At 45.0% G+C, this 27,398-nt stretch overlaps 1 protein-coding gene across 1 annotated transcript in view; it reads right to left on the minus strand.

Moving 5' to 3' along the window:
• Nucleotides 1-1,608: 1,608 nt before the first annotated feature.
• LOC308314143 (teashirt homolog 3-like) overlaps nt 1,609-27,398 on the minus strand; it is a 33,113-nt gene continuing 7,323 nt past the window's right edge. Inside the window, 3 exon segments of the mRNA XM_080761573.1 lie at nt 1,609-4,068; nt 4,071-4,090; nt 4,092-5,934. Of these exon segments, the coding sequence (XP_080617699.1) occupies nt 2,624-4,068; nt 4,071-4,090; nt 4,092-5,934 (3,308 nt within the window). The 3' untranslated portion in view covers nt 1,609-2,623.

Consider the following 27,398-nt stretch of genomic DNA (forward strand, 5'->3'; position numbering starts at 1 on the left):
CTTGGATTTTCTTGGCCGTTCCTAAATGAAATTTAGTTTAGCTCGTTAAAAGACCTTCACTTTTTGAATACAATCTGCAGAAAAGGGTAAGCAGCGTAAGTTGTGGAAACCATGCGCCGTTTCTGAAACGCAATGGGAGGGCTTGGGTTCGTGGCCTAATCTCGGAGCTACAGAATGAGCGTATACGGGACTGAGGAAACATATCTGGGCTAGATTTTACTTCGTATAAACACATTCAGTTGAAAATCAGTTATTTTCAGTTTGCGATGCAGCATGGCCGGGCTTGCATGCGTGCGTGCGTGACTGCGTGTGTCTGTGTTGTTTGCGTGTGCGACGAGGTGGCCCCCACACACAGATTCTCAGAAAACCCAAATACTGTATATTTCTCATTAAATTTAAATGGATATGGGGAGAATTTCTCATTTCCAACGTGGCACCGAGCCCGCGACGTGTCGGGCCTGATCCGTCACCGCTTTGCCAGTAACGTCGTTAAGATCCAAAACGCCTGCTTTGGGGAGGAGGGGGGAGACAGTGCACCTGTCTATGCGTTTCTCCTGTCAGTTCCTCTCAACGCGCACATATAGGATCTGCTTTTTAGTATTATTTTTTCCAGGTGACAGTCTTGGCATCCAGGTGTGTGCCAGATCTGCTGCGTGTGCCCAGGGCTCCTGATGGCATCCAAGCCCCCATGGTAATCAGCTCACTGTGCCTGCTGTTGCAGCCTCCACCTCCTCACTACTCCTCCTCCTCCAGTGGCTCGTTGCAGAAACATCTGGTGGTTTTACATGCAGCACACACCACCTGCCAGACAGACACCTCAACACGCGGGCAAGACGCAATAAGGAGCCGCTGAGTCCTCCACCACACAGCACCAGCCACCAGTGGACAAAAAGTATAGCCCTATATACTCCCAAGTACACAAAGTATTCAATAGTACAAAAAAAATAAAAATATTTTGAATATGTGTAGTATCTTTTTTTAATATGCATTGCTGTAATGTAGAGTGTAGGGCATTGCTGAAATTTGTAAACATAAAAAGAAAAGTTTTTTTAATAGCTAATATTGAAGATCTGTTTCACTATATTTTAAATAGGGCTTAAGTGGGTGATTCATAATATATTATTATTATTACCCATATTATATATTATATTATTGTAAGTGCAATATTTCTATTAGAAATGATATAAGTGCTACAGTACTCAAGTAAACGTACTTACTACTGGCCACCACCACACACATATCCCTGAGGATGAGGATACATACTGACTGACAAACTGGTGGCACTGCACTGGAGACAGATCATGATACACACTGAAGGTTCCAAAGCTATGATATTATGAAAACGCTGAGTCATTATATATATATATATATATATATATATATATATATATATATATATAGTTTTAGACTTGCATGCATTAAATAATGTAGTTAACATAGGATAACAGGCATGATGCAATTTTCATCATGGCAGTGGTAACTCTGTAAAAACTATGAACAAAATAAAAATAATACCGTAATAGTAATGTAATAAAATGAACTACGGTAGTTCAAATTAAATGTGTCAGCTGCATCAAGATGAAAGAAAACACAACAGCATTATGCAGCAATTAAGTCAATTTAATCATAGAAGCACAAGGCATTAACATATCTGTAATTTTTATTTATTTTATCAAATAACATTTATAAAACTATTGTGCAAAACAATGTCATTTTTATCTTCTTCAAAGGCTCTGCACCAGTGGATAGTCATTGTCCTCTTAAATTAGGAAATATAACAAGTATGCATAATTTAAACAGCAATGGTAAGCTTATATACTATATTTACATTTGTACACAGACCTGGTTGTTGGGCGCCCCATGACTCAACGATAAGGAATGAGGCGACTTTTACAATCAGCAAGAAAGTCAATAACCTGTACAGGGGGGGAAAATAATGATATAAAGAAGTGATGGAATTGTCTTGCTGTTTGGCAGACGCCTCTAAAGCATGATTTATACTTGGTTGTGCGCTGTGACGTGCACCGAAAGTAGCCAAGGTTGTAGATTGACAATTCTTGTTTGTATAAATCATGCTTAGGAAACCCAGGCATTTGGCTATTCTTTAAGTGTTAAAAAGTTGGAACAATTTCAAACAGCGTTTCTTTTTTTATCTGGACAGGACTGTACAAACAACAGTTAAAACTTGTCAAACATGCAGTCTACAAGCAAATCAAAACCAAATTCACAAAATAGGAAATAAATACAACAGTATAGATACATTTCAAGTTACTATACCTTTTTCTGTCAAAAGAGATGAACCAGAATCATGGTTCGGCTCTGTCTTTACTTACTATTGGCATACAAAGTAAGGATAGAAAACAAACATTACTTTTTCTGGTGAACTATCCCTTAATAAATTGAATTATCTTTGACTTATATGTTGAAATTAAGGAGTTTTGAAATGCAGAAAAAACAGACACTTTCATAGGAACCACCTTGTGCTGACACATTTTGACAATAGTTCATGGCATCTTTGTGCATTTTCACACTTTTTAAATAGGGTCCGTTTTCCTTTTTTGATTTAGTTGTGGACTCAGCCATTCTACATGTGTTTTCCAGTATGTCCATTGCTGAGAGTCCCTTAGTGTTTCTCCACCTCACACACATACAGCAGATGGTCCTCTGGGGACTTCCCATGGCTCTTGCTGAGGTGCAGCTTGATGGCGTGCTTGCTGGCAAATTTACGGACACAGAGCTGACAGCGGTACACCGGCCCGCTGCCGTCATCTTGTGACTGTGGCGACAGGAAAGAGTCCAGGGGCACTAGCTTCTCCGTCAGAGTCTTAGAGTCTCTAACAGTCTGTTTGGGGGACAGTTTGGCCAAGTCCCTAATTCTGAAACCCAGGTGGGCTTCCAGGTGGCAGATATAGGCAGCTGGGGTTCTGATCTGCGAGGCACAGTCACTGCAGTAGAACACTGGCTGGCCCGAATCCAAGTTCTTCAGGAATTTGGTTCTGCCGGTACGCCTCAGTTGGTATTTGACGTTAGCCAGCCAGTGGCTGATGGTGGTCATTGATAGGCCAGTAAAATGGGACACGTGCATTCTCTCCTGCGGGCTGAGGTCATTGATGATGTACTTCCCGTCAGATGTCTGCCGTAGACCGCTGGCGAACTGGGCCTGCAGTAGGAGCAGGTGCTGGGGATTCCAGTTGGAATGACGGCCCTTGCGCTTGTGACCATGTAGAGACCCTTCCGCCTCGTCCGGGGTGGAGCCCACCACCTCTGCCCTGTCCGCGATGCGGGACCGCTGGGGTGGCTTGGGCACGTGGTGAGACTGCGTCAAATTCCGCAGCATGTCTGATATGTCGGACAAGGCGTTCTCGTGGAGGGGGCTGCTGGACGTGTAGGGCGACACCACTGTCAGCTTTGCAGGGGTGATGAGAGCGGAGGGAGAGACGGATGAAGCTGTGGATGAGGGGGTCAGGGGAGCAGAGCCCACAGAGCCTCGTCTGTCACTCTTCCCTTTTGTCAGGTCCATGGGTTGGTCATCGCTGGGCTGGCAGAAGCCACGGTCCGCTTTAGGCTCCGGCTTTTTGGTCTGTGCAGGTGGGGCGGCCACAGCGGCTCTCTCGCCCATGCTCTGGCTCAGCCTGGAAAGGAGGCTCAGGGGATCTTGGTTTGGCAGGGACGGCTTTGCAGCCTTCCCAAGGTGGATGTTCATCACTGACTGAAGAGCACTTAGGGGGTTGACGAAAGGCTGCTCTGGAGGCAGGTGGCCCGTGATGATGGCGGTGCTGCAGCTCAGAGCAGAGGCCAGCGGGGATTTGACACCAGATTCTCTCTTGGGCTCTGTCGCAGGGGACGACCTGTCACCGTGGCTGCCTTTGTCACTGTTGGCCGGGGTTACGGCCCTCCACTCCCGAGGCGAGTCGGCTCCTCCCTTGACGGACTCGCCAGCCTCGCTAGTGCAGGGCGAGAGACGCGGCTCCCTCTTGGGAGACCGCTGCCTCACGCTCTGCTCCACTTTGGCTACTTTCTCGGTCACCTTCTTCACCAGCTCCTCCATGGCCTGGAAGTTGTTGCTGGGGAGGGGGGAGGACTGGGTGAGGGGCGGGGAGATGAGAGGCTGGTTCTTGCAAAGGGAGGAGAGGGAAATGTCGGCCCCGGAAAACATGAACTTGATCGGGGAATTCTTCTCCGAGCCGACGTGGGAGAGCTTCAGGGCGTTGGGAAACTGGTAAGCAGCATGGATGCTGGGGTAGCCCCCCCAGCTGGGGTTCCCACTCTGAGCCTTGCTTATGGCCGACGTCACAGTGTTCTCCAAAGACTTGAGGATGTCCAGGCCTCCCTTGGGGCTCTCCTTCAGGTCCTCTTCAGTCAGATAGTTATACTTGGAAGTGTCAAACTTTTCCTCCTTCTCTTCGTCTTCCTCCGTGCCTTGGACGTCGGGCGCCTGCTTTTCACTTTTGATCGTCTCCTCCATGGTGCACACCTCCTCCACCTCCTCCTTCTTGATCTCTCGGAGGGGAGGGGAGGAGGCTGGGGGAGTCGCAGTGATGGGCGGGGGCGGAGGGGAGAAGGTGGAGGGAGCGAGTGGGACCGACTGCACCCTCTCCTCGGTGGGAGTAGCCACCCTCGCGGGGCTCGGGCAGGTGGCCTCGGGGAGCGGCCGGATCCTCTTCCCCACAGAGCTGGTCACCCGCAGGAAGTGGCCTGTCACCATCATGTGCGTCCTCAGCTCCTGCAGTGTATTGTGGGAGCTCCCGCACTCCATGCACTTGAGGATCTGTGCTTTGTTGGACTCGAATTGCCAAGCGTAGCTGCTGCCGTTCTGGTGGCCATATCGGTTATTAGGGGCAGCATACGGGCTGAAGGGGCTCTTCCGCGAGGTGTCACTTGTGTCCGAGTGCGAGAGCTTGGATTTGGGGGTCCCTTCTCTAGAGTGCGGAGAGGCGGCGAGGTCCAAACCCACGAAGCCCCGTTTCCTAGAAGATATCGCTTTGACTGCCACAGGAGCCACGGGCTCCTTCAGAGGCACTTTCTGGTAGTGTTTGGTCTTGATCATGTGGACGCTGAGATCCTGGAGGGACTCAAAGGAGTGTCCGCAGTACATGCATTTCAGAACCTTCTGGGCGTCTTCCTTCCCTTCCATTTCCATCAGTGACCGCTTGCGGGGCTTGGACCATCTCTTCCCGCCGCTCCCAGCCCTGTCGTGGTTGTCGTCGCGGTAGTGACCGGTGTCATTCATGTGCACCGTCAGTTCCACCAGGGTGTCGTAGGCGGCACTGCAGCCCTTGCAGCGGAACTTGCTCGCCCCGGTGAAGATGGAGCCGAACAGCCTGGGGTTCTGCCGGTGGAGCTGGACCGTGCTGAAGAGACTGGGTTCGGAGTGAGCCGGGAGGCGGCCGTGGGAGACATGCTGCTGTAGCGTCTTGGCTACCGCCGACTGGTGCCAATCGTAGCTACTGCTGCTGCAGCTGCTGCTACTACTGGTGCTGTTGCTGCGAACCGGCTTCTCCACGGGAGCCGCGGTCTGCGTGGGTGCGGGGTTAAAGTTCAGAGGTGACCAGAAGGAGCTGGTCAGGAAGCTGGAGTAGATAGTCTTCATCTGTTCCAGGGTGTCCATGCCTATGGTGGGCAACTCTGCTCCGCCGTTCATAGGCACCGCTGCCGCCGTGGTCAAGCTGCCCTCCGCCTTCAAGGGGCTCTCAAAGTCTGATAGGTTGTCGCTGGCCTCGCTCACGTGCGACTCGCTGTCCATCTCCTGTCCAGAGAGGTCCGCAGGCCCGTCCGGCTCCGGGTCGCACGCGGGTTCCTCGTCGGGCCCATCGCCGCAGTCGGTCCCCTCATCCTCGTTTACGGAGAGCTCGTCCTGAGAGGCGGAGGCCAGGATGTCTCCCGCCACCTCTGTGTCCTCTGCGGTTAGCTCCTTTCCATCCTCAGGAGAATACACTGTGTGGAAACAAAGGAGAGATATGTCTTAGAATAGCAGATGGCAATCACAGTGTGTTGAAAAACCAAGCTATTCCTGGTATTTTGGAATATATTTAATTTATATTTAAACTGGCACAATCATTTTATTAAATTAAATTAAATTGAATAATTATGTGTCCCCCCCCCCCCCCTTTATGATTATGTTTTCTTTTTTTCCCCCTTTTTTGGCCACCCTGCCGACAGGAGGTTCAATTTGCAAGGGGAGGAGGAAAAGCACTTTGAAATCCTTAGTGTGTTAGAATAACTGGAGGAAAAAACAAAAAGTTTCCTATGTTGCTATGTGTGCCCGAGGACTCCCAGGGATAAATGAGCCATCTGTGTGGGAGCCTTTAAAGCTGCGCTGAGAAATTACAGTCATCCCATTCCACCTCATCAGCCGTTGAGGTGTTATTTTCCTCCAGGCGAGCCTGTATTTATACACTCTACCCCAGCCACACGGAACTTATGCCTCCCCTCTCTTCACTCCTTCTATTGGAGGAAAACAAAAAAAGAAAGAAATATCTTGGCAAAAACATAATGCGCCATTTTATTTATCTCAGGGCGCAACAGCTTGAAATGAAAACTAAATCTGAAATTAATGAAGCCCAATCTCGCCGTGGCATTCTCCTCTGGGGTAATAAATGAGTTGGATCAACCTCCATCTGTCAGTTAATATGTCTGACGCCTCTTCATCTGCCTCTCTGCTGAGGGCGTGCACGTGCCCCCCCCCCCCCCCCCCCACGCACTGGCACGCTCACACGTGTGGACATGCTATATACATACAGTACTGTTTATGTCAACACACACACACACACACACACACACACACACACACACACACACACACAACACAACACAACACAACACACAAAACAGGTTTGGTCGTTACAAGGAAGAGATGCGAGGGGGTTTATGCTGATGGAAAATATTCAGGCTGAATTGACGTCCTTCAGTGTAATGTGGTGTGCAGTGACTTCATTAGACTCATAAAGGGTGTTAGAGCTGCATCCACGCAGGAGGACACTTTATGCTGATGGACAATCCCAGAGGTCCTAACAGGTGCTGGGCCTCACGCAGTCACATCACCGACATGTCACATCTCACATCAAAGACAGCAGGGCTAACATATAAATAAATAACAGGAGAAAGAGAGAGCGAGAGAGAGACAGAACACAAAAAAGAAGGGTGGCTCTATGTGAGAGTGCTGATGGCGTATGAGTGCGTGTGTGCGTGCGTGTGCGGTGTGGGGGTGATGGCACTGCATAAGCGACCTGTCACTTTGCATACGGACGCCCACAGCTCACCTCAAGAAAGGTGGCAAGAGTGTGTGTGTGTGTGTGTGTGGTGCGTGTGCGACTGTGCGTGAGTGTGCGTTTGGGTGTATAATGTGCGTATGAGCGAGGAAAGGCATCCTGCTGTGCCGTGCGTCTCAGAGGAGAGAGGACAATCCACCCCCCTAACCCCCACCCTCTCCCCCGGCACCCTGCTGTCCTTGGAGAGTGATGGTGGTCTGTGGTGGCACGCCGTCCCTTCGCTCCCTGTCACTCTTGACAGCGTTAAGTGGGACAAATGTCTCTGTGGTCAGGCCATGTCACCAGCATCACTCTGCTCTGCCCCTTTGTTTTCGCTGTCCACTTCACTCTGTCAGACGCTCAACATTAGCCAAAAAAACAAACAAAAAAAGGTAAACAGAAATGCCCCGTCCCGTCCCCCACAGCAAAGTCTGATTCCAAAACAGAGGAATTTAGGCCAGGCCGGTGTGAAAAGCAATGTTGTGAAACGGATATGATGCAGCAGGGAAAGACTTGAATGTTCTAGGTACACACGAACGCACACATCGGTCCAGCGTGCACACCAAGCACAATCTGAATAAACACACCATAAGCACGCACGCACACACACACACACACACACACACACACACACACACACACACACACACACACACACACACACACACACACACACACACACACACACACACACACACACACACACACACACACACACACACACACACACACACACACACACACTCAAACGCGTCCAGTCTAAACAAAAATGTCATTGGTAAAATAACTCCTCGTTTCTAGTGCTAAACAGCCAATCTCCAGTCGGGCCTGGAAGCGGGTCTGATCTGGGCCCCCTGGGGTGGGTGGGGGGGCAGAAGCAAGCAGGTAAATCCCTCCCCCTTCCCCCATCCCCCCTCCCTGCTAATGGAGACCTGGCAGGTGGAGCCCAGGCTCCGTCCCTGCCGGAGATTGGGTTTGTCACTGGGTATCCATTACCTGTCAGTCTCCGCTTATCGGCCCCGACAGCTCTGATCAAAGGATGTCGTCGGGCCCCGGTCCGCCTGGCAGTCTGCGGCGCGCCGTTTGTTAAAGAGGGCCAAGCAGGGTGTAAATAAAATGACATGATCACTTCCCCAGCCCCTCATGTTCTGGACACAATTATGATAATGTGAATAGGAGCGGGGGTGGGGTGGGTGGCGGTGGGTTAAAATCTTTCACTCTGGGTTGAATCTTTCACACACGCAAACAGGCGAAGGTGATCTCGAGTCTCAGCCCATACGAGCATCATCCACAAACCACCCATAGTCCCTTCCCTTTTCTCTCAGAAAGCAGAGTTGCCATGTCCACACTTTGGGCTTATTTTTCCTGTTAAGTCACTGGTAAATATTGGTAGTTGCAGGTTGTGTATTATAATTATTATTACTACCAAAGTGTAGTTGCTTATTTGGGCTTACTTCCTAATGTTGATTAAACCAGTGGTTTTCAAACATTGTTATGTCAAGGATCCCCAAATTAATATGTAGCCTATGTAGCATGTGTGCACACGCACGCGCGCGTGTGTGACCTGGCCGCTTGTTTCTGTCTGGCAGAACTCTCAGGAAGGTGTTTGTGAGCGGGTCTCATTCCTAGTGAGGACGAGGTGGTTCATGTTATACATTCTGACCAGCTGGCAGGGGTTGAAAAAGTACTACCATTGTTTTACTTTAAAGTATCATCAATATGGCAATGTTACAAGTAGAAGGCCCATATTCAACATTTACTTGAGTAAAAGTACAAAAGTCTCAAAAGTACCAAAAGTAAAAGTGCTCATTGTGCAGAGTTCAAAATCTTTAGAAAGTATCCGATCTACAAGCTTACATTCTGCCACATCGCGTAGGCCTTCGCTTTCATAAGTGGATCCAACTGCATGTATGTAATATATTTATGTAGGATATTTATGTATGTATGTATAGGCATATGTATATATATATATGCATAATTGTATGTATATGTGTTTTATTTATTTTTATGCACCGAATAAAGTTTACCTTACCGTACCTTACTAAAGGTTTCATAATTGTAGTGGACTAAAAGTACCATATTTTCCTCTGAGATGTAGTGGGGTAGGAGTAAAAGTATTGAAAATTGTAAATACTCAAGAAAGTAAAGAATACCTCAAAATACAGTACCTTTCATACATCTACTTAGTTTACACCACTGCCAGCTGGTCACAAATGTCAGCTACTCAGCTTGGATCAACGGTAATAACTGTAATACTGCTTGACTGAGCTGGCAGCTTAGGCCACCTTATCAACATCATTTTGGGAAAAAACATTATTCTGTGTATTTCCTCACTTTCCTAAAACATTTCCACAAGCTGTTGTTTACCAGGGATGTGCACGGCTAGTCGACCGGTCTGTTAATTGCTACTGCAACTTCCTGAAGTGCTCGAGGAAGCATATTTCTCTGTATTACTTCGAGAAACCGTGCCATTTTCAACATCGTAAATGCGGTGGATGCCCGGGCACATTTGTGGGAAAGAAATACTATCTTCCACAACGTAAACACAACCAGCATGTAATGTAGAAGAAGAATCTTCGCTGGAGTAGTCTACGTCCATTCAGTGAAGTTACACATGGAATTCCAATGTGAGAAAGACTTTAGTTGTTCTCTGAATGAAACTATTTGACTGAATCAACAACTTGATTTCAATAGGGGCAGGGCTCGAAATTAACTTTTTTACTTGGTAGCACTGGTGCTCCCAAATTCAGAATGAAGGAGCACCAGAAAAAAATTAGGAGCACCCACCAAAATTTTACGAGCACCAATATGTAATCGATTTTTTACATTAATTATTATTACACTTGTAGCCTACAGCAGTGGTTCCCAACATTTTTCATGTCAAGCACCCTCAAATTGACACTCATTAGCCCACGGACCCCCATTTGAAAATATATGCCAGGGACCCCCATATGAGAAGATTTTTACGGCTCTAGCAGTGATTTTCAGTTATTTACATTTCAAGGACCCCCAGTTTGACCTGAATTAGGCTACCGTTCCCCATTTCTATCTCTGGGACCCATAAAATCAAAGTTAATTTAACTGAGTGTACAAATGTACAGTGAAATTGGTTTACCCATAGTATGTAGTACACTCTCAGAGTTTCAGACCCATAAGGGTCCATTTGGTTCCTAACTATCATTTAACCGAGGACCCCTAGGGATCCCCGGACCCCACTTTGGGAACCACTGGCCTACAAGCCAGTTGGTATGAGATGCTATTTTTGTGGCAATAAACCAGTTGAAAATATAATTAAATTCTAAATACTGTCTCTGCTATAATTTCTGAATTTGTAAATGGCTACAAAACCCTTTGTTTTATGTAGGCCTGCTTTTTGATTGAAGTAAAAAAAAAAAATATATATATATATATATATATATATATATATATATAGGCCTACTGTATATATTTATGAGAAGTTATTTTCATAACGTCATCATAAATGTGTGTGTGACTCCACACATTCCATTCAATTGAGCCCTTTTGTTGTCTCTCACAGCTGAGGACCTCAGGTCCAGCTGATGTTGATCACCCAATCAGTCCACGGACTGACGGGAGGTTAGAGGAAGTAGAAGAAGCCAAGGAGATATTTCTTTAAACAATCATAACTCTGGACAGGAATGGACTAGGAACTTACTTTTTTTTTTACATGCTCAGATCTTTATGCTCTACAAGTTTAAATCATCTCGCGGGAGGGAACCGGCCCGCGACACTTTCGGTCGCGATCGTTTTGGTCGCACTACAGTAATTATATGCAGTAGCACTGGTGCGCCCAGTTATATTTTGAGATCGCACAGATTAAAATTCAGGCGCATTTGCGACCAAAATGGTCGCTATTTCGAGCCCTGAATAGGGGCGTCCGTATTTATACGTAGTTGCACACTGGTTTATACTTATTACTTAACGGATCTACAAGCAGATAGATGCAAAGCTCACAACGTGTCACAGTGCGACACATTGTGAGCTTGTAGATATGCTTCATTTTCATTTTAGACTATTGGTTTGGTCGCTTACATTATCATTTAAGTGAATTAGTGGCACACATCCATATTGTTTATATCGTGACTAACCGGCAGGGACCTTTTGATACAATATTATACTGGTTCTTAGGTTCTGATTCAATATGTATTGATTATTTAAATAATCAATCAATAATCAATAATAATGTCTGTACATGTTTTTATTCAATATATAAAAAGGGCTGTTTACTTTAAACAACCTGGGGGCATTATAAGCTTTTTATTTTATTGTATTGCTTTTTCCAAAATGATCCGATCTACGAGCTGGGTGGGAGATCAGCGTAACGTGATGATTGGTTCATATTTTCAATAATAGTATGTGTATATCATGAGCAAGATGAATAAAACGGTGCAGCATCCGTTATGTTAAACACCAGAGAGGACAAGCTAATAGTGCTGTGCGTCAACATTTTTATAACACTTACATCATGGCTCAAGTCAAATCAGTCATGTGATCATTGATGTTGAACAGCTTTGGTTCTCAAACATTTTCATGGCAAAGACCCCCAAATTAATTTGGAGGACCCACATCTGAAAATATTTTCAAATATGCATGTATATTATATAGGGTGAACTGAATTTCATGCTACAGTACTGCACGTACAGTATATTAACTAAATAATGTATGTTTTTGGCTGGGGAAATGCTTTGGCCATGTCTCGTGACCCCCGCCCCGCTGCACCCTCCCCACCCCCAATACAAACTGACCTTAATAATAGAGATTATACAGCATAAATAAATACTGAAACGAGATATAACCATTAAAGTCATTGCGTTTATACTATATACTATGTGTACTATGCTTTCGACTGTGGGTTCTTGATTTGCTGTGGTGCATCCGTGTGGATGTGTTTGATTTTCCTGTGAATTTGTTGTGCAGCACTTTGTGACTTTGTCCAGAAAGGTGCTATATAAATAAAGTTATTATTATTACTATGTAAACTCTTAATGTCCATTTTCCAGCCATTCAGTTGCAAAAAATAAATAATAATCTCCCTCCCCCCACAGGGGTCACGACCCCCAGGTTGAGAACCCCTGCATTAACTAACTAAATGTTCCCCTGCAACACCATGGAGGGCCCGTGGGCCCACTTTGAGAACGACTGCTGGGTGATGTATTGTCTGTAGACCTTGATAATAATATTGATTTACATTTTATGTATTGTATATTCTTTTGTTGTTACTTGTCCTCAACATCTTCCTGCCCAGCGGCGGGGGACCGCAGATGCAAATGCCCAACAGTTCTTTTCTTGCTGGGCATGGCTCCTGTTAAGTAAATAAACAAATACAAATAGGAACCGTTCACGTGTTGTTTCAGCATTGTTTCACCTGCTTTGAACATAATAGCTCTTTCATTCCTCCATAGCGCGCTACAGTACAGAGATGACGTCTCTCTAGACCTGCGTGTAAGTTACTACCCGTGTGGGTTCCCACCGCTTATTTCCAATCTAAGTTTTTTTTTTTTTTTTTTTTGTAGTTGGTAATGAAGAATATCATCTCTGTTGCAAACAAAGGCTTATGTTATTAACCACTTAAACCAGCTGTTCTTAGTGAAATGGGGACTTAAGTTGCCACTGTACTGGGCCGGGATGTGGGGTGCTGAGGGTGATGTGGTGGTGGAGGGAGAAAATATGTTACAACAATAATGTACAATACAATAATGTAATGTAATTTAACTTTGGGGAATAAAATATATGTTGAAAAAGCTGTTTGTAATATGCGTTTCTGTTGCTTAGGTAGTAGGAACCTTTGTAACAGTAACTATGTGTCACAGGAACGGAGGAACCTGTTAATGGTTGCACCTCTGTTCATATTTGAGCTGGAGAGTACATTGTAACTAACTAATTTAATAAACTATTGCCCAGTTGGATGAATTCATGGGGAAAGGGAAGACACTTTCTCCCAAATATAGGTAAGACGTGCATTATTGTTTATTGCTGCTGCTTCTGCCGGCATGCAGAAATGGGGTGTTAAAATGTGTGCATGTCGTGTGTCATTGACCACCTAGCCTCTGTGATTTGCATACTACACAGGCTCTTTAATTTCCAATACAAGTAACTGTAAAATCCAACACAGGCTGTTGGTGAAATCAAACACTGTCTTTGTAGTATATGTCTGTGTGTACATGCAGCGCTACGTGCTAAATAACTCTTTTTTACACCATTGTGTAAAAAATAAAAAAATAAATGTTGCGCACACGCACTTTGCTCCCTTCACTTCCTGCGTCCCTTAAATCTATTAGCCAAAAATAGCCGATCTACGTAGCTCAAAACATGTCGCCATGCAAGGCATTGTGAGCTTGTAGATCAGCCATTTTTGGCTAATGTTCCCCCCAGAACAGAGGTTCAAGTGGTTAACACGTTTTTCTTGGTTTCGTTTGTTTTTCCAACAACAACAATCCACAACTTGAATATTATTAACCACTTGAACCCAACACCAAATCTCTAAAGCAGAAAAAGAAATGGAATTGCTTGTAAATCCGCCCCAGAATAAGGACGCTAAGGATGATGTAAATTGTTATTAATTTCTCTTAGGTTTATGTTAACCACAGACTATTAGTCTATTTCCTGCATAAGTCAAACATTCCCCTGAATGAAAACATTGGATTTGTGAGGGAACCCATTACGAGGTCACTTCCGGGTTATACAATATAGCGTCCTACTTACTCTTGTATTGCTCTATTCTAGAGTAATACCAACCGTGTTGAATTAATCCTGTTCATTATGGGCTTGCGTTGCTCGAAAACGAGCTATTTTCTATGCGCAACACGCCACATACTGTAACTACGTTTAAATCAGGCTTTAGTTCTCAAATCGCATTGTGGCGACGACGCGATGCAGGAAAGCGTGACGTCCAAAAAGGATGGCTTATGAAAACCTAGAGAGCCGCGGCGCGCTCCCAGGCAATTTAAAATGCAAAACAAAAACCATTACGTCTGAGCACTATCTGTTAATTTAATCCCCAATGACTGATAATCCATCACACAGGGCGACAACCACATCCAATTATTCTCCCTGGCTTGACTGACAACAGAGGTGATTTATCAAGCTAATAAAAAGTGATGGGAGTATAGAGGCTCCCTCCGAGTAAAGAAAAAAAGGATTATGAATACAACAATACACTTGGATGCCGTCTTAACTAATATCCAGGCATATGCTGCAGGGTCGATGTATGCACTTCCTGATAATCTAGGCGTGTGGGGGAATACGTGCGCGCGTGTGTGTGATGATAGAGTGAGCCAGTACCATGTGGGGGAAAGACAGACAAGAATCATTAGGTTTCATGAATGATTCCCGCTTTCATAAAGCGTGAAAGCAGCTCTGTGTGCCATGACTATGTGTGTGTGTGTGTGTGTGTGTGTGCGTGCAGGCGGCGGGGTATTACAGGGGTAAGGAGCCACACTTCCACACAATCAACATCTCAGTCACGCCTCCCTCGCTCACGAATAGCAACAAATAGCAACAAAAACGCCCTGATAACCGCCGCTGCCGAGACACTACGCTACAGTGGAGCCTCACGTGTAGAAACAGTACCATCACACCTGCGAGTGCAGTCTGAAAGTACACTACACACACACACACACACCCTCGCGTAAATATAAATAAATGTCAGTCGGCATGGTTACGACACCACCTTGTGACACACACGCGCACGCAGCCACACACACACGCGCAAATGAGCACATGTGTGTGCCTGTACGTGCAAGCGATGAGAAAAGACAGTATGACGTGTTGGCATGCAGGAAGCATTCCTGTGGAGGATCATTTTCATAAACATAAGGGCCGCAGACAAGCAGGGAGAGATGATCTGATAGAAGCACTGCTGCAGCGCTGCTCTGTTGTGATGATCAGGAACAACACGCACGCACAGACAGGCAGGCAGACAGACAGGCAGACAGACAGACAGGCAGACAGACAGACAGACAGACAGACAGACAGACAGACAGACAGACAGACAGACAGACAGACAGACAGACAGACAGACAGACAGACAGACAGACAGACAGGCAGGCAGACAGAAAGGCAGGCAGACAGACAGACAGACAGACAGACAGACAGACAGACAGACAGACAGACAGACAGACAGACAGACAGACAGACAGGCAGGCAGGCAGGCAGGCAGACAGACAGACAGACAGACAGACAGACAGACAGACAGACAGACAGACAGACAGACAGACAGGCAGGCAGGCAGGCAGACAGACAGACAGACAGACAGACAGACAGACAGACAGACAGACAGACAGACAGACAGACAGACAGACAGGCAGACAGACAGAAAGGCAGGCAGACAGACAGACAGACGCTGATTGAGCAGGGAGGTGCAGTGGCTGCCTGTGTTCCAAAAATCGTTCAGTATCTCTCTCTCTCTCTCTCTCTCTCACCCCCCCCACCCCCCCTCTCTCTGTGTCCCACAGTGTCTCTCTCTCTCCTGGGTTCTTTTTCCCTCTTCTTCTTTTTCCTCTTCTTCAACTGGCTGTGTTTATTAAATGGACATTACACAGATGATTATGATGGCACAGATGAAGCGATTACAGGGCATACCGCATACTGTACCGACAACGTGACAAATATATTTGTCATTGTCGGGCGGAAAACTGGTATGTCCAAAACTGTTAGCTTTCAGGAAGCAACAGTTTAATAACTGTTGCTTCCTGAAAGGTAACAGTTTTGGACATACCAGGAAGTAAAAGTTATTATGTAGTCACAGGATCTTTTTAACCTTCTATTCAACAGCACACAACCTTAACCACTTTCAGCCTGGCCATAAACCCTGCGTCATAACATCTGTGTCATTTTAGATTTGAGCTAAAAAGCATTATTTTATACTTCGTCTATTAAAAAAATAGCAGATATACAAACTCATAGCGTGTCACTTTGTGCCGGACTATAAGCTAGCCGGTAGATCTGCTATTTTAGAAAAATCGTGAAGATTTGTGCAAATCTCTGAATAATTGAATAATGAATCATTCTTTTAAAGCCAATATTTTTAACTCAATATTTGCTTACGTATTTGTATTTACATACAAATACGTGTATTTGACTTTTTCAGGCCTTAAATGGGAAAATGTTCAAAACATACAAAATAATAGCTGCTCGCGTGCGTGTATGCATTTGTGTGTGTGTGTATGCACGCTACAGTTCTGCATCAACCTTTATGAGAGTCGTGTAGCCCTGACTTGACCTTACACTGGGGCAGCCCCCCCACACACAGACACAGCTGGGGAAGCGTCCATCGAGCGCTAAGCTAGATCACACCCAGAAACACCGGCGTAAACAGGATGTGTCATTAGCGCGGCGGTAGTGGCTCGGAGGTGGGGCAGCCGCTTGGGAATTGTAAGGTTGCCGGGTTCCATCCACCTGGGTTAGTGTTGCTGTGTCCTTGAGCAAGACACTGAACCCCTAACTGGATGGACATGCTGTGAGGCTGGAGATTCTCAGCAAAGATACTTTCATTTTTCCACCAGAAAATTAAGAACCACCGTACAGCATACTGTAACAATAGCTTCAATGGGTGAAGTGGTGGGTGTCAGGATTTAGTTTGTATTACATAAAACAATAACATAAACAATTAAACAGATTTGTTGACAAAATATTATCCCATATTAAAATTGTTTTAAGGGAGGACAGGCCTGGCGGGCCATGCCACCACGCTATCTTTCTTCTTTGTTTTTTTAATATATCTATTACAACTATAATGTATTTCAATGGGTAATAAAATAGATGATGAAAAAGGTGTTTGTTATCGTATATTGGTGTCTGGTGCTTAGGTAGGAACCTTTGTAACACGCATTGCAAACCCATTTAATACTATTGCCCGGTTGGATGAATTCACGGGGAAAGGGAAGGCATATTTCTCCCAAATATAGAACATGCATTATTGTTTATTGCTGCTGCTGCTTCTGCCGGCATGCAGAAATGGGGTGTTAAAATGTGTGCATGTCGTGTGTCATTGACCATCTAGCCTCTGTGATTTGAATACTACACAGGTTCTTTAATTTCCAATACAAGTAACCACCACAAATAACTCATTTATGAATTAAAATTAAATTATAAAAATAAAATGCGCCCACACCCTCCCAGCTCACCCCCTCTTGCTATAAATGCCTTCCCGCAACAGGAGTACTCAATGCAGCCTTGCCCACATATGTGTCTGTCTAACCTCAATGTGTCATCATGGCAAAAGGCACAAACAACCTGTGTGAAGTGAGGTGAGCTCTTATCCTCATACATCGTCTCATTCCGGCCAATCACAATTTGCGTCCTCACTTTTGTCTTTAATGTTTGTGTTTGCGTAATATTTGTGTTTACACAAACACTAAAAAATGGCCATTCATTATCAATGGCATTCAATGTTACTTATAGGACAATGTTTTTGTTTACACACACCCTCAAAGCAGGACATAGGAGGTGGTAGCGCTCCTCAACAATTAATTTCTCTTTTTGAGGGCCGCTAGCCCCTCCAATACATGACTTTTGAAAATTACATCATGTGGCAGCCAAGTCTATGGACTTCTTTATGTTCGTTTAGATCACTTATGACATAAATATGTATTGTTTGCCAGTCAAGTCTATGGACTTTAATATTTGTTAGGGCACTAAATGATGACGTAAGACGTCATGTGGCCAATTTAAATACAGTAGACGTCCCTCACTTCCCATGAGTGTGATTTTAAGGGGCGCTAGCCCCTTCTATAAACAGCTTGTGTCCCCACACGTCTCAAGATTTGCCATTGACGATGAACGAAGAAATGACGTCAGAATTCCGCTTTCTATGACGTAAAATAAACATCAAAACATTAAACGGCATTGACATTGAAGAGAAAATTTGCGTCATATGTAAACGAGAAAATCAGCTAACCAATCACAGGCAACAGGCATTCTGATTGGCCCGTATTGAGATGATTTATGATGATACGAGCGCCCCTCACCTCACACGGGTGTGGTTTTAAAATGTAACAGTGCATAATGAATGTACAGGCAGTGTGTAAGATGAGGGCCCAGTTCAGCATGACTAACCTATATTCAAACAAGTGTCAGTGTCAAATGTAGGGCTGTGTGTGTCAAATGCAGGCCTCCATGACTAAAGAGTGTCGCAGTCCCGCCCCCTCGAGAGACCCGGAAAATAATTGCCCGTTCATTTTCCTCATAGACTTTTCAAAAAGTATTTATTTAAAGACGTTTACGCCGCGGACAAAGCCAACTCGAGTTGTGACAAATCATGACAATGAACACAATGTTTTGGGCTGACCAAATAATTAGAAAGAAGAAAAAAAAACACGTTTTGTTTTGGTTTTTTTCCCTGATCGGCCCAAAACATTGTGTTTATTGTCATGATGCCAATTGTAATTGGCCGGAATGTGATGAAATATGATGTTGATGATGTATGATGATAAAAGCGCCCCTCACTTCACACGAGTGGAATAGGGGTGTAGAGTATAGTATACATTTACAATTGGAGAACTAGGATGGACAGATGTCAGATGTTCAGCAGTTAAGGCTGTCCCCAAACATTCAAGGTTTGAATGTTCGCTCGTTAGGGTTGGCACTCGAATCTTAATTAATGCATTTGAACCATTCAGTTTTTTTTTTTTTCTTTTTTGCTTTTTGCCTTGGCAATGTAAATGTAACCCAGCCAACATGGCAACCCGCAAATGGCAACCCATGTCAACTGTCAATCAAGGCAGTATAAAGGTGACATCAGTTCCTACACTCCCCACTCCCACCTATGCAAGATGGCCGAAATGTTTGACAGCAGCATGTTCCTGTTCACTGTGACAACCTTTGGTCACTCTTCGGTGAGTCATATAGGCTTGGTGTCTTAACTTGGATCAACTGGTTAACTGTTTGTTTATTTTGAAAGCATTTGATTTATGTTTGAACTTTTGGTTTAATAATTAATATTGATGTATTCTATTATAATATATAATTATATATATTATAAAATATGGGTTGTGGGGGCTGACAAGGCTATACAGCCACATGTGTTTCTAATGTGATGTAGGCCTACATAACACTAATGACACTTATCTTTTCTCTTCATGTAATTTCAGAATATGAAGAGTCACTGCACCAGTGGTATAGGAGGCAGCACCAAGCCCTGGACCCTGAGACGAGCCATGTCCGTGGGCCCCACAGCCCCACCAATTTAGGCTTCCGAGGACCCCCACCCTACCCTGGAGCCCATGTGAAGTGTCCCAGACCGATGCCCCCCCTCCCTGCACAAGACATTGAGGTAGGAACTGTACGCTATAGCTGCTGCTGGGAAGAGCTGCTTGCTGCGCAGTGAGTACAAATCTTGTTTATTGTCCTTTGCTGTCGCTGGTGTGGTTCTGCAGGGTAGCCTACTGATGGTGTTGCTCTCGTTTGCGTTTGCGTTCCGGCTTCCTGCGGTTGCGTCGTGTCGGGCTGCCTGCTGTTGCACTCGTTTGCGTTGCGTCTTTTGCGTCGACTGCCACAATTTCGGCCGGTTCTGTCATTTCACCTCATTTCACCTAACTTGTGGACACTGCCTGTCATCTGCAGAAGAACGTGATGGTTCACGGTAACTGGGTAAGTATCTGTTTTTGTATTCTTTGCTGCTGGTAGGGTAGGGCTGGTAGGGTAGGGCTCCTACAAGGGTAGGTTTTTGCGTTGCGTCGCAAACAAAGCACTTTGGCACAGGCATGGAGCTCCTGGTTTACTGGGATGGGGTTCGATTCCCTGCTGCGCCCTATGCTGATTACATTTAATCTGTTAAACAGGCATCCTTTTGCACAATAGAGCGTCGCAGTCCCTCCCCCTTTCAGAACGACGAGTGGCCCAGGAATTTTTTCTCCATTTCATTTTCTCCATGGGCATTTCAAAACTTATTTATTTAAAGACCTTAAGCGTCGTATACGAAGCCAACTCCTGTTGTGACAAATCATGACAACGCACACAATATTGTGGACCAAATAATTACAAAGAACACAACGTGTTGTAACCTGCTGTTTTATCTACTTTCTAATTCTTTGTTTGGCCCGAAAAATTGTGTTTGTCATGATTGGTCCGAATGTTCACTCGAAAATTCCTGGCCAAGTTCGAGTCCTAAAATAAGGGCTAGGGTACAGCCTTATCAGCAGTACACATCCATATCGAATTGTGTGATATGCTTGTAACTTGTAGATTCTTGTAGATAATTTTATATATTTTTGTTTAGCTGAACAGGAAGATGCTGATAGGGGAGTGGCCTATAGCTGTTGAAGCTGTGTAGACGGGGGTGATTTGGGCTTGAATACCTGATTGAGGGGTGCCTAGCTGATTGATTAGGACATGGGAGGCATCGTGGGTGGATTGCTATTGACAGTGATGCAAATAGCCTGCATCCTGCATAAATTGAGAGGATGCAATCGTGGGTATATAAGGGGGAGTGTACTCTAGCGTCATTGAAGTAGGACTCATAAAATGTCCCATCTAAAAGACCACCCCTGGATCCTGGGACCCATTACATTGACTGCTATTGTTCTGTGGTTGGTTGAGTAGAAATCCACGGGTGGAGTCTGCAAAGGGGCACAGCTCAGTAGGAGTGGAGGCTGCCATGGGGAGCGGTTGAGACTTTGCTTCTCCATTAAAAAAAAACGTTTTTTGTTGTCCTGGCCTGGAACAAATTAAAGATTGGCTTCTGGGCTATTTGTGAGAGTTTTCATGATTTTCATTGACTTTGTGCCAATCAGTCACTCCCACTTTGTAACAAACGGTATTACAATAACCAGGTGTTATTGAGAAAATAAGACATGAAGTGCTACAGTACTGTAAGATAAAATGATTGATTGTTATAATTGTTATTTGTTTGTACACAGTAAAGTCCTCAGTGTTCCAAATTGGAATGTGTACAAATTGATCCAAATGAAACTTTTAGGGTCTATTTGATTCCATTTGAACATCCACTTAAATTATTGGTAGATGTTAACCTTGTAATCACCGCCTGGAGTTGTATTTTCCGCTAGAAGACTGCAGTGTGCCAAATGCCAAGAGCCTTGAGTTAATAGGAGACGGTTGTCTGAGAGAGAAAACATTCTATCTGGGTGGTCCCAATCTCACCAGCAACTTCACTTGAAGATTACAACGTTTTATATGACAAGTTTAACAGTAAAACCTTAATGCTAGGAATTTGTAGAGAAGAAAAGGACGATCAAACAGGGGGGAAAAGACTAAAGAGAGGTGATTTCTTTTAATGCAAATATTACCATTGGATTAATGAGTTTGAACATGAACTTTAGTTGCTGTGAGAGCAGTGGTTTTCAAACATGGACCCTCAAATTGATACATATCGGGTCGCAGCCCATTTGAAAAGATTATATGCGAAGGGCCCCCTAAAAGAAAATTAAATGTATAGTATATACTGTAGCAACATAAATGTTTTGCATTTTTTGAGGGGTGACAGCCCCTCCTATGTCCAGCTTAAAGTGTATATAACCCAATTTTTGTCCCAACACAAACAATAAATGCCATTGACAATTGAATGTAAACACAAACATTGCGTAACACAAGCATTGATGACGAAGGTGAGGATGCAAATTGTGATTGGCCGGAATGAGATGATGTATGATGATGTACGATGATAAGAGCGCTGTTCACTTCACACAGGTGTGTTTTTTTAAATAAATATTTGAAGATTTACAGAAAACTCTGTAAATCTGTAGGATTTAGAAGGCGTTTTTAGAATCGGCTTCAGTCCTAAATGGGTTAAGGTCAAGTTTAGTCACTTCCATGCCACCATAGAGCTATTCAGCCAAATAAGCCCTTATTTTGAAGAGCGACCAGCTGGTTTGGTGAACCGGAAGTAACAATCACAAATTTCCAGGGCAGCCGGGAGATACTTTCTCAGAAGCACTATACCGCGAGGTCACAGGGATTTTCATCAGAAGAGCTATATACCGCGAGGTCGCAGGGAATTTCTATTGAGCTCCTAAAACATTTATGTTTTTGTATGATCACCTCAATCTGAGCTTCAATTCCGAGATAAACTACGCTAAAGATGGTCACTAAAGATAGTGTGGACGGAGGGATAATATTCAATGATGTCACAACGCAGAGATAAACTACGCTAAAGATGGTCACTAAAGATAGTGTGGACGGAGGGATAATATTCAATGATGTCACAACGCAGAGATAAACTACGCTAAAGATGGTCACTAAAGATAGGGTGGACGGAGGGATAATATTCAATGATGTCACAACGCAGAAGCAAAGCCATGCCAGGCGACCGCGACGCCAAGAACCGGTATGTCGTCCTGGGCAATCTGTGACTTTTTGTCCAATGTCGTGTTAGTTATTAGATTAATAATTATACAACTCTCTCTTTATACTGTAGGTGTGGAAATAATAGATAACAGATTTAAATGTCCAAAGTTTTCAAAAAATTGCTGATCTACAGGTATAAGCTTTGTTCCAAAATTGCATTGCGACGTGAAGTATTGTGAGTTCTTCTTTTATTAAGATTTGGTCAAACCTGTGATCTAAACAGTCATCGTTATACATTCTCTAAATCCTAATTGTGAAATTAAAGTGCATGTTCCTCATGTTGTCGTCGTCCCTGGAACACCCTCCAGGGCCCGTAATGACCCCACACTGGGAACCACTTCCCTCGAGGTCCCCCTTTGATTTGATTCATTAAAAGTCATAAAAGAAAAACACATGTTTATCAGTGAAACGTCAAGGATATAAACACAACAAAGTCATGAGACTTATTTCCATTGTGGTCCTTTGGTCTGAGAACCCATTCGAGAGAGCAGACTAAATTTAGTCTGAGAGAGGCCCCTTACATCTTGTGTCAGGCCAGTCAAGAGAAAGATCAGAGAGGCGAGAGGAGAGGGTTAAACTGTGTCTCAGAGCATGATGAGTGTTTCTTATTCCTGACATGTGTACAGTACTTTTAACTGGACCCTGTCGCCCTTAAACCAACACAGCCCCACAGCGGGGGGCCCTTTCTGACAGGAAGCAGCCTTAGAACACTACAGGGCAGGAAGTCACCTCGGTCTCAATCAAAAAACCACAAACCACTGACTTCCACTCAGTCACTCACTCTCCCTCCTCTCTCTCTCTCTCTGTCTCTCTCTCGCTCTCTCTCATTTCCCAGCAGCAAAAAGTAACTCTCCTTAAATAGATTAGAATAATTTAGCTTGAAAACACAGCCCCCATTCTGTCAAAATATCCAGAGATCACTAAGATACTCAGCACGCCTTTATGCCAAGCAGAGATTTGTCGTAGTAACACAAAGTTCGGGATCATTCACTTTGAGTCAAACGTGAACTTTCTCTCCGCTCTCTTTTATCTTCATGCGGCCACTGACGGCCAGGGAAAAACACCCGAATAAATATCCAACAGGTGATCAGCGGTCGTTCTAACGACACTGGGTCAAATAAAAGCCCTGTTAACGGCCATGCGGGTGCCATGTGGATCTCTGATATCATGTTGATGACATACTCAGTGGTAGTGTTTCTAAAAATGTCCTGGTTTTCACTTCAGCAATAATAAATATAGCTGCAAGCTGCTATAAGACGGGTCCGGTCAAGCCCAAAAAGAGAAAAGCTATACGCAATATATAAACATTGATGACTGAAGTAATTTTACAACAAGTAATACAAAATCACACTTGTGTGAAGTGAGAGGCGCCTCTCATCTTACATCATCATACATCACATTCTGTGCTCAGCCAATCAGCTGAGCACATGCCGTGCTCATACGGACAGACAGACTTTGACGTGGTCAAAAAAAAGGCTGAAAAGTCGATTGAGCAAATCATCAAACAATTTAGTCATCGGGAGATCTAAAGGCCAGAGGTCTTTTGACGAATGAGTGTGAGCTTCACTTCCTGAGGGATTCTCACGGCAGTCTACCATATTGCCGCATTTCATGAAGAACGATAGCACAGAACTGCCAAACTGCTAAAGTGACGGAATTATCACGGAAACAATAAGGGGTCTACGCTCTTTGGGCTTGACCTCTAAGAAAGAAAGAATAACATTACAGTAATCATATTAAAGTCAGGTACAGGAATCCACAGTAATTATTATTATTATTAATAATAATATATTCTGTAAAAATGTACCTTTCCTGACATGGGGGCTAAGTCACAGAGACATATCTGCTCAGACTTTCAGCCTCCAAGGCTATTGCACCAGGCTAAGTATCTAAAAGAACTGACATGGATGACTTTGTTATATCTTTTCTTTTTTTTCATGTTTTTATTTGTGCGCGTGTTCTCTACCCCCTGATGGCATTGTGAATGCGATTGTGTCCGCTGATTGTAGTGCAGGATGTGTGCTACGGGAGATGGGAAAAACAGAGGGAGATCATTCTGGCCCCGAGCTCGGCTTAGGGCTAAAGCATGTAAAAGCACATGGCGGACAGAGACAGAGAGAGAGAGAGGGAGGGAGAGAGAGCAAGAGAGAGATGGAGAGGGAGAGAAAAAGAGAGAGAGAGGGATACAGAGATAGAGAGAGGGAAAGAGAGAGAGGGAGAGGTTGAGAGAGGGAAGGGGAGACAGAGAGCGACACATGCACAAGGACACACACACACACACACACACACACACACACACACACACACACACACACACACACACACACACATCTGCGTGCGCGCGCAGACGCACAGCTCCAACCCTAGGTTGATTGTTGTGTTATGACTGGACCTCAAAGAGCCCAGCTGAACACACAGACCTTCAGGACCTGACGTTCACTCATTTATCTGACACGAAAGCAGCCAGAAAGACATAAAGGTCTCCCTCACACACTCTAACATAAACAGCTATGTGATGATCAAGGGAGCAAGGCAGCTCCAACTCGTAAAAAAAAGATTCCAATCCCAGGATTTTGGGAACTGGAGGTGGTGCGATGACCAACGCGGATACAAACAGAGAAGACAAAAAGATAGGCTACCACAGCTTACGCAGGTGCAGGAACCACATCAATAACAACAACACAAGACACAAGACTGTTTGTGGGGAATTATTGCCCAGCTAAATCTGCGTCCCACACATACTGTCCCACACAGTATATATATATATATATATATATATATATATATATATATATACTGTGTGGGACAGTGTATATACTGTGTGGGACGCAGATATATATATATATATATATATATATATATATATATATATACTATAGTAAGTATTAAAGTATTTAAACTGTTTCGCTTTGGGATGCCTGGGGATCCCCAGGCCCCACTTTGACACTGATTTACACAGGTGTGGAACCGCATCATAACAACAACACACGTTTGTTGCCTAGCAAAAGAAACCCTGCAGCGTCCCACGCAGAGCTGCCCTCCATATCGAGCCTATCTTGTCTGAAACACAGCCGTTTGGACAGAGCTTTTACACTTCCCTGAACAATCCCACATCTCTCTGCAGCCCCCCCCCCCCCCCCCCCGGCCCCCACCCTCAGCAGAGTGCCCCCAACCCAGCAGTCCTCTGACTCCATGGATCATATATTTTAACTGCTCTTTCTTTCCCCTTGCCTTAGATTAATGAGGCCTCCTGACGATTGTGTGACTCTGGCATAGGTCACCTAGCTAGCTCTCTACTGGGACTGTAGCAGGGTACTGAGGGGGGTGCTGCATGGGCCGGGGCTGGCAGTGGCAGGATGGGAGAAGGACACAGCGTCGATACTGGGTCTCTGGAATAATGTTGGGCCATAGGAGGAGGGCTTCACCTGGACCTTGGACCAGCACCGGACCTGAGCAAGGGGGACTCTGGGGCAGCCAAACAGCCTGGCCACTCTCAAAACAACAAACAGCTGCTGCTATGATCGCCTAGCAACGAGGAGGTGATGGACGCAGGCTGAAGATGGATGACCACCATAAATCACACTGCTGTGTGGGAGGAGGAGGAGGAGAGGGAGGAGGTCGGAGAGACGGGAACAAGAAGGAGGACAAAAACAAAATAAGCTTTCTCTCTCTCTCTCTCTCTCTCTCTCTCTCCTAGTTTCTGCAGGCCTGGCAGCGTTGCCGGCCTCGCCTTGACCTCTCTCACTGTACTCTTTTATTCATGATTGTTGTGGACGGATGGACGGCAGAAACCAAGGACTCTCTCTTCTGGGCAAACCCTGATGGAAAGTTGTAGCTAATGCTTTATGGGTAATTCAGACCACTGCGATTGTTACTCCACAACGTTCTAACATTGTACGGCTCCGTTGTACGGTGGTTTATGCGCAGCAAAGATTGCCCGATCTACAAGTTTGCGGTCACAACGAACTTGTATGTTGGCTACTTTACTCGCGGGACACCGTTGTACAAGAATATATAAATCAGGCTCAAAACGTTTTCGTTTCTTCGCAAATCTTTGGTCTGAACCAGGCTTTACATTTGCTTCTAACAAATCCAGTGGATGATATTTTAGTGTCTAATTGCGCTCTATTGAGGCCGGGGTGTATGTATGTCTGTGTGTTCAGTGTGTGACTGCGCATGTGTGTGTGTGTGTGTGTCCTTCCTAGCCTAGAAACAAAGTTTGTTTTCTGCAGATGCAAGGGTTCCACCAACTTTTATTTATTTATATAATGATAATAATAATGACACACTACCTTTCATAAAACAGCCCCTCCAGGCAAGGCAATCTGGGTAGTGTAGTTGCGGAATAAACATCCCTGGGCTATCTGATTATGGCCTACTGCTGTGGTGCTGGTGTCTAGTAACACAGGGAGAGAGCGCTCAGCCATCCATCACGCAGTGAGTGTCTGTCTAAGGCTTTCTGCTCGTCCGGGCTCTCTAGTTACAGCCATACACGGCCGGCCTAAATAATATTCTCCCATGATAAATGGCACCATAAGCCTGGTATCCATCATTAATCTGATTTTTAAAGAAGCATCCATCTTGGAGAGAGCCTGTTAGGGACCATGGGAGAGCGGAGCCAGCCTGGGTTCATTTAGAGGCCAGCCCGCCGCGTGACTGATACCTGTCAGCCTTTGCTCATCAGGGAGCTGCGTGTGCACGTGTAGCGGACACACGCGTCACAGCGCTAAGCGCTGGTAGACGCCATATGGCGGTCGCGCACGCGCGCCGCACACTCAGTCACTGTCACGGCCGAGCGCGCGGAGGCGCCGCACACACACGTGCAAGTTG

The sequence above is a fragment of the Protomyctophum bolini genome (genome assembly GCF_963924005.1).
Source record: "Protomyctophum bolini genome assembly, chromosome: 4".
Taxonomy (NCBI): Eukaryota; Metazoa; Chordata; class Actinopteri; order Myctophiformes; family Myctophidae; genus Protomyctophum; species Protomyctophum bolini.